The sequence below is a fragment of the Pristiophorus japonicus genome, chromosome 9, assembly GCF_044704955.1.
Source record: "Pristiophorus japonicus isolate sPriJap1 chromosome 9, sPriJap1.hap1, whole genome shotgun sequence".
NCBI lineage: Eukaryota > Metazoa > Chordata > Chondrichthyes > Pristiophoridae > Pristiophorus > Pristiophorus japonicus.
The window spans coordinates 182,909,661-182,917,902 of record NC_091985.1 but is presented as its reverse complement, the minus strand read 5'-3'; the positions used below and the strand labels follow the sequence as shown (position 1 = coordinate 182,917,902).

General features: G+C 55.9%; 1 protein-coding gene across 1 annotated transcript in view; it reads left to right on the top strand.

Annotated features, from left to right (window-relative positions):
* The window catches only part of LOC139272775 (coiled-coil domain-containing protein 86-like), a 17,925-nt gene extending 15,598 nt beyond the window's left edge, over nt 1-2,327 (top strand). Inside the window, exon 4 of the mRNA XM_070888886.1 lies at nt 1,467-2,327. Coding sequence (XP_070744987.1) covers nt 1,467-1,601 — 135 coding nt within the window. The 3' untranslated portion in view covers nt 1,602-2,327. The remainder of the gene's footprint in view (nt 1-1,466) is intronic.
* The last annotated feature ends 5,915 nt before the right edge of the window (nt 2,328-8,242 follow it).

Here is an 8,242-nt window from a genome sequence, read left to right as displayed (position 1 = left end):
CCCTCGCTCTCGGCTCTCGCTCTCGCTCTCTCCCCCCTCCCCTCCTCTCGCTCTCTCCCCCTCCCCTCCCCTCCCCTCCTCTCGCTCTCTCCCCCTCCCCTCCCCTCCCCTTCTCTCGCTCTCTCACCCTCCCCTCCCCTCCCCTCCTCTCGCTCTCTCCCCCTCCCCTCCCCTCCCCTCCTCTCGCTCTCTCCCCCTCCCCTCCCCTCCCCTCCTCTCGCTCTCTCCCCCTCCCCTCCCCTCCCCTCCTCTCGCTCTCTCCCCCTCCCCTCCCCTCCCCTCCTCTCGCTCTTTCCCCCTCCCCTCCCCTCCCCTCCCCTCCCCTCCTCTCGCTCTCTCCCCCTCCCCTCCCCTCCCCTCCCCTCCTCTCGCTCTCTCCCCCTCCCCTCCCCTCCCCTCCCTCCCTCACTCTCTCCCCCTCCCCTCCCCTCACTCTCTCCCCCTCCCCTCCCCTCACTCTCTCCCCCTCCCCTCCCCTCGCTCTTTCCCCCTCCCCTCCCCTCCCTCCCCTCCCCTCCCCCCTCCCCTCCCCTCCCCTCCCCCTCCCCTCCCCTCCCCTCCCCTCCCCTCCCCTCCCCTCCCCTCCCCTCCCTCCCTCCCCTCCCCTCCCCTCCTCTCGCTCTCTCCCCCTCCCCTCCCCTCCTCTCGCTCTCTCCCCCTCCCCTCCCCTCCTCTCGCTCTCTCCCCCTCCCCTCCCCTCCCCTCCTCCCCTCCTCTCGCTCTCTCCCCCTCCCCTCCCCTCCCCTCCCCTCCCCTCCTTCGCTCTCTTCCCCCTCCCCTCCCCTCCCCTCCCCTCCCCTCCCCTCCTCTCCCCTCCTCTCGCTCTCTTCCCCCTCCCCTCCCCTCCCCTCCTCTCGCTCTCTCCCCCTCCCCTCCCCTCCCCTCCCTCCCCTCCCCTCCCCTCCCCTCCCCTCCCCTCCCCTCCCCTCCCCTCCCCTCCCCTCCCCTCCCCTCCCCTCCTCTCGCTCTCTCCCCCTCCCCTCCCCTCCCCTCCTCTCGCTCTCTCCCTCCCCTCCCCTCCTCTCGCTCTCTCCCCCTCCCCTCCCCTCCCCTCCTCTCGCTCTCTTCCCCCTCCCCTCCCCTCCCTCCTCTCGCTCTCTCCCCCTCCCCTCCCCTGCCCTCCTCTCGCTCTCTCCCCCTCCCCTCCCCTCCCCTCCTCTCGCTCTCTCCCCCTCCCCTCCCCTCCTCTCGCTCTCTCCCCCTCCCCTCCCTCGCTCTCGCTCTCTCCCCCTCCCCTCTCTCGCTCCCCCCTCCCCTCTCTCGCTCCCCCCTTCCCTCTCACGCTCCCCCCCCTCCCCCTCTCGCTCCCCCCCTCCCCCTCTCGCTCCCCCCTCCCCCTCTCGCTCCCCCCCTCCCTCCCTCGCTCTTGCTCATTCCCTGCGCTCCCTCTTTCCCACCCCCCGCCTCTCTCCCTCCCCCCGCCCCCCTGCCAGTGAGTCACTGTCTCCTTCTCCCTCCCTCGATAGATCAGGAACCCGCTGAAGATCAAACGGATGAAGAAGAAGCAGCTGCGGAAGATCGAGAAGAGAGACACGTTGAGGATTCTCCAGAAAAACCAGCTCCAGAGACAACAGAAGGGGGTGAAGGGAGGGGAGAAGTGAAGCGGAGGGAGAGAGAGAGAGAGAGTGTGTGTGTGTGTTTTCGAAATAGTGGAGTGTCAGAGCGATGGGGAAGGAGGGTGTCTGAGAGAGAGTGTGAGCGAGAAGGGCAGAGAGTGTGAGAGAGAGAGGCGGGTGGAGTGTGTGAGTGAGGGGGAGAGAGTGGCAGAGTATGAGAAAGGGAGAGACGGAGGGGGAGAGAGACGGAGTATGTGCGTGAGAGAGAGTTGTGTGTGAGAGGTGGAGTGTGTGAGTGAGGGGAAGAGAGAGGCGGTGTGTGTGTGAGAGAGTGAGGGAGACGGGGAGTGTCTGGGCGAGAGGGGGAAAGAGTATGAGACCAGGAGAGAGAGGTGGAGTGGGATCGAGAGAGAGGGAGACACCTGAAGAGAGGGAGAGAGAGATGGAAAGCGTCTGGGAGGGAGGGGAGAGTGAGGGAGACGGGAAGCGTGTCTGATGCAGAACGGGACACGGACTGGGAGAGAGGGACACGGACTGGGAGAGAGAGGGAGGGAAGGAAGGATTTGTGCCTTAATACCTCGGGAGAATAGAGTTATTTTAAGTTTGCTGAGATGTGGGGCAGGGGTGTGCACTAACAGTGAGTTTTGTTATAGTGTGTGCCCGGTGTGTGATCACCCACCACAGCGCATCCCCTGAGTTCCGACACTGTCCAATACTCGCAGATCAAGACCCAGATCGCAATAAAACCAGAGCCTTTTTATTTTGCGATAACCTTTGGAGTTTGTGTCTTCATTTCCACCAATCTCTGTATGTATTCAATTCCTGACAAATAAATGACCCAGGATCACTGGGCAGTGATCAGGAGCAGGAACCCTGGCTGATTTCCCCTCTCTCTCTAACCCAGGGGTCACTGGGCAGTGATCAGGAGCAGGAACCCTGGCTGATTTCCCCTCTCTCTAACCCAGGGGTCATTGGGCAGTGATCAGGAGCAGGAACCCTGGCTGATTTCCTCTCTAATCCAGGGGTCACTGAGCAGTGATCAGGAACAGGAACCTTGGCTGATTTCCCCTCTCTCTAACCCAGGGGTCACTGGGCAGTGATCAGGAGCAGGAACCCTGGCTGATTTCCCCTCTCTCTAACCCAGGGGTCACTGGGCAGTGATCAGGAGCAGGAACCCTGGCTGATTTCCCCTCTCTCTAACCCAGGGGTCACTGGACAGTGATCAGGAGCAGGAACCCTGGCTGATTTCCCCTCTCTGTAACTCAGGGGTCACTGGGCAGTGATGTTACGAGTGTGGACCGGGGCAAAAGTTAAGAACATAGCATAAGAAATAGGAGCAGGAATTGGCCATACGGCTCCTCGAGCCTGCTCCGCCATTCAATACGATCATGGCTGATCCGATCATGGGCTCAGCTCCACTTCCCCGCCCGCTCCCCATAACCCTTCACTACCTTATCGCTCAAAAATCTGTCTATCCCCGCCTTAAATATATTCAATGTTCCAGCTTCCGCAGCTCTCTGAGGCAACAAATTCCACAGATTTACAACCCGCAAAGAGAAGAAATTCCTCCTCATCTCAGTTTTAAATGGACGGCCCCTTATTCTGAGACTATGTCCCCTCGTTTTAGTTTCCCTTGTGAGTGGAAATATCCTCTCTGCATCCACCTTGTCAAGCCCCCTCATAATCTTGTGTTTCGATAAGATCACCTCTCATTTTTGTGAACAATGTGTATAGGCTCAACCTTTTCCTCATAAGTCAATCCCCTCATTCCCAGAATCAACCTAGTGACCCTTCTCTGAACTGCCTCCAATGCAAGTATATCCCTCCTTAAATACGGAGACCAAAACTGTACACAGACCTCCAGGTGTGGCCTCAACAATACCCTGTACAGTTGTAGCAGGACTTCCCTGCTTTTATATGCCATCCCCCTTGCAATAAAGGTCAAACACAGCTGCCAATTTGCAGAGGACAGGGTCCCACACTTACAAGAACATAAGAAATAGGAACAGGAGTAGGCCATACGGCCCCTCGAGCCTGCTCTGCCATTTAATACGATCATGGCTGATCCGATCATGGACTCAGGTCCACTACCCCGCTGCTCCCCATTACCTCTTATTCCCTTATCGGTCAAGAAACTCTCTATTTCTGTCTTAAATTTATTCAATATCCTGGCTTCCACAGCTCTCTGAGGCAATGAATTCCACAGATTTACAACCCTCAGAGAAGTAATTCCTCCTCATCTCAGTTTTAAATGGGAGGCCCCTTATTCTAAGATTATGCCCTCTCGAGTTCTAGTCTCCCCCATCAGTGGAAACATCCTTTCCGTATCCACATTGTCAAGCCTCCTCATAATATATGTTCCAATGAGTAGAGGCCCAACCTACTCAACCTTTCCTCATAAGTCAACCCCCTCATCTCTGGAATCAACCGAGTGAACCTTCTCTGAACTGCCTCCAAAGCAAGAAGATCCTTTCGTAAATATGGAAACCAAAACTACGCAGTATTCCAGCTGTGGCCTCACTAATACCCTGTATAACTGTAGCAGGACTTCTATACAAACAGGACCTGCATACTAACCTTTTGTGTTTCATGCACAAGTACCCCCAGGTCCCGCTGTACTGCAGCACTTTGCAATCTTTCTCCATTTAAATAATAACTTGCTCTTTGATTTTTTTTCTGCCCAAGTGCATGACCTCACACTTTCCAACATTATACTCGATCTGCCAAATTTCTGCCCACTCACTTAGCCTGTCTATGTCCTTTTGTAGATTTTTTGTGTCCTCCTCACACATTGCTTTTCCTCCGCAAACTTCAGCAAACTTGGCTACGTTACACTCTGTCCCTTCTTCCAAGTCGTTAATATAGATTGTAAATAGTTGGGGTCCCAGCACTGATCCCTACAGCACCCCACTAGTTACTGGTTGCCAACCAGACAATGAACCATTTATCCCGAGTCTCTGTTCTCTGTTAGTTAACCAATCCTCTATCCATGCTAATATATTACCCCCAACCACGTGATCTTTTATCGTGTGCAGTAACCTTTTATGTGGCACCTTGTCAAAAGCTTTCTGGAAATCCAAATGCACCACATCCACTGGTTCCCCTTTATCTACCCTGTTCGTAAATATGGAAACCAAAACTGCAAGCTGTATTCCAGGTGTGGCCTCACCAATACCCTGTATAACTGTAGCAAGACTTACCTGCTTTTATACTCTATCCCCCTTTGCAATAAAGGCCAAGATACCATTGGCCTTCCTGATCACTTGCTGTACCTGCATACTAACCTTTTGGATTTCATGCACAAGTATCCCCAGGTCCCGATGTACTGCGGCACTTTGCAATCTTTTTCCATTAAATAATAACTTGCTCTTTGATGTTTGTGTCGGTTAAATCACTCAGTCCCTCCCCCGATCTCCCCCACCACTTTGTGACATGTGACCTGTCAGTGACCTCACTGAAATCTGCCCCACCCCCCCAACTTCATTTGAATTTCAATGGAGCAATACTACAGCATTGTAAAGATTTTATTTAAAAGACACATTTCTCCGAATGGAATAGGCGTCTTCAAGGGTGGACAATTTAAAGGGTCGGTTCGAAGACGAGAGTGAGTAATTGCTGATGCTTTCATTCAGTCAGCAGGGCCATTTATAGTCCCTTTGCTAATTAACCTTGCAGCATTTATTACATAGGGTTACGTCGGATATCACAGAAATTTAGAGCACGGAAGGAGGCCATTTCGGCCCATCATGTCCATGCCGGCCGACCAAGAGCTATCAAGCCTAATCCCACTTTCCAGCTCTTGGTCCGTAGCCCTGTAGGTTACAGCACTTCAAGTGCACATCCAAGTACTTTTTAAATGTGGTGAGGGTTTCTGCCTCTACCACCCTTTCAGGCAGTGAGTTCCGCCCCAGACACCCACCACCCTCTGGGTGAAGACATTTCCCCTCAAATCCCCTCTAAACCTCCCCCCAATTACTTTAAATCTATGCTCCCTGGCTGTTGACCCCTCTGCCAAGGAAAATAGATCCGTCCTATCCACTCTATCCAGGCCTCTCATAATTTTATACATCTCAATCAGGTCTCCCCTCAGCCTCCTCTGTTCCAAAGAAAACAACCCCAGTCTATCCAACCTTTCCTCAACGCTAAAATTCTCCAGTCTCGGCAACATTCTCGTATATCTCCTCTGTACCCTCTTTGTGGTGCAATCACATCTTTCCTGTAATGTGACCAGAACAGCACGCAGTACTCCAGCTGTAGCCTAACCAGTGTTTTATACAGTTCACGCATAACCTCCCTGCTCTTGTATTCTATGCCTCAGCCAATAAAGGCAAGCATTCCGTATGCCTTCTCAACCACCTTATCGACCTGGCCTGCTACCTTCAGGGATCTGTGGACCTGCACTCCAAGGTCCCTTTGTTCCTGTACACTTCTCAGTGTCCTACCACTGAATGTATATACGGCACAGAAATATGCTATTTGACCCAACCAGTCCGTGCCGGTGTTTATGCTCCACTCGAGCCTGCTCCCGTCATTCCCCATCTAAATCTATCGGCATAACCCTCTATAGAACCAGAAAATAGGAGCAGTAGTAGGCCATTCGGCCCCTCGAGCCTGCATCGCCATTCAATATGATCATGGCTGATCCTCTATCTCAACACCATATTCCCGCTTTCTCCCCATACCCATTGATGCCTTTTGTGTCTAGAAATCCATCTATCTCACTCTTAAATATATTCAGTGACTTGGCCTCCACAGCCTTCTGTGGTATAAAATTCCACAGGTTCATCACCCTCTGAGTGAGAACATTTCTCCCCATCTCGGTCCTAAATTTCCTACCTCGTATCCTGAGACCGTGATCCTTGTTCTAGACATCCCAGCCTGGGGAAACATCCTCCCCACATCCAGTCTGTCCAATACAATCAGAATTTTATATGTTTCAATGTGATCCCCTCTCATTTTTCTAAACTCTAGTGAATACAAAATAACCCCCTATTCCATTCCATTAGTGTCAGCTGTGGCTCATTGGGCAGCACCCTCGCCTCGGAGTCAGAAGATTGTGGATTCAAGTCCCACTCCAGGGACTTGAGCACAAACATTTAGGCTGGCACTCCCAGTGCAAAGCGAAGGGAGTGCCTCACTGTCGGAGTGGCAGTACTGAAGGAGCACCACACTGTTGGAGGGGCAGTACTGAGGGAGTGCCACACTGTTGGAGGGGCAGTACTGAGGGAGTGCCGCACTGTCGGAGGGGCGGTACTGAGGGAGAGCCGCACTGTCGGAGGGGTGGTACTGAGGGAGCGCCGCACTGTCGGAGGGGCGGTACTGAGGGAGAGCCGCACTGTCGGGGGGGCAGTACTGAGGGAGCGCAGTACTGAGGGAGCGCCGCACTGTCGGAGGGGCAGTACTGAGGGAGAGCCGCACTGTCGGAGGGGTGGTACTGAGGGAGAGCCGCACTGTCGGAGGGGTGGTACTGAGGGAGCGCCGCACTGTCGGAGGGGCGGTACTGAGGGAGAGCCGCACTGTCGGAGGGACAGTACTGAGGGAGTGCCACACTGTCGGAGGGACAGTACTGAGGGAGTGCCGCACTGTCGGAGGGACGTTACTGAGTGAGCGCCGCACTGTCGGAGGGACAGTACTGAGGGAGTGCCGCACTGTCGGAGGGGCAGCACTGAGGGAACGCCGCACTGTCAGAGGGACACTAACAGACACTTGGCCTGCTCTCTCCCCAGGTGTCTCTCCGGCGCCCTCCAGGGGACGAGTGACTGTGGAGCAGTGTGGGGGGCATTGGGCCCGCTGCCTGTGTGGGACGCCCTTCGAGCGGAGCGGCGAGAGCTCGCGGACCTGGGACATCGCGGGGCTGGTGCTGGTGTTGACAGCATTGGAGCAGGAGCAGATGGGCCTGGTGCCCCTCAGCATCCTCCCGGGCAAGTCTGGGTCTCCAGCCTGATGTCGGGGCCCCTGCGGAGGGAGCTGGAGGAGGCCAAGAGCCGGGCCCGGCTGGACAGGCAGCAGGTTGTACGGGTCAACGGGCTGGGCTGCAATGTGCGGGCCAAGCGGGCGGAGGGCAAGGTCAGTGTCCGGCCACCCGGCCCAAGGGACGGCACACGCAAGCGAAGTAGGTGCATCATTAAACATCCGTGGGTGGGACCCCAGCCATTTCTCACTCTCTGCTGCCTTACTGACAACGGGTCTCGGTTATAACTGGGCAGGGGGGCGGGGGCAGCATTTATAACTGGGGGAGAGGGGGAGGGGTTAGTGTGCTCTGGGCAGGTGGGGTTAGGGGTCTCTATCGGGGGAGGGGCATCATTTATAACGGGGGCAGAGGGCGAGGGGTTAATGGTCTCTGGGGGGTAGAGAGGGGGGTGGTGGTTAAGGATCTCGAGAGGCAGGGAGTAGGGCGAGGGGGGATTGTGGAGGAGTGGGTGGTTGGGGGGAGGGGTTAGGGGTCTGGGGGGTTAGGGGTCTGAGGGAGGGATTAGGGGTCTGGGTGTGGGGGAGGGTTAGGGTTCGCTGGGGTGGAGAGGAGGACAAGGAGGCATGCGGAAACGGAGAAAGGAGGGGGCAAGGAGGGAGGAGAGAGGCAGAGAGGGGGAGGAGGGGAGGGAGGGATGGGGGAGGCGGGGGAAGAGAGAAGCAGGGAGAGGAGGGAGGGAGCGATGGGGAAGGGGGGAGGGAGCTTTGGAGAAAAG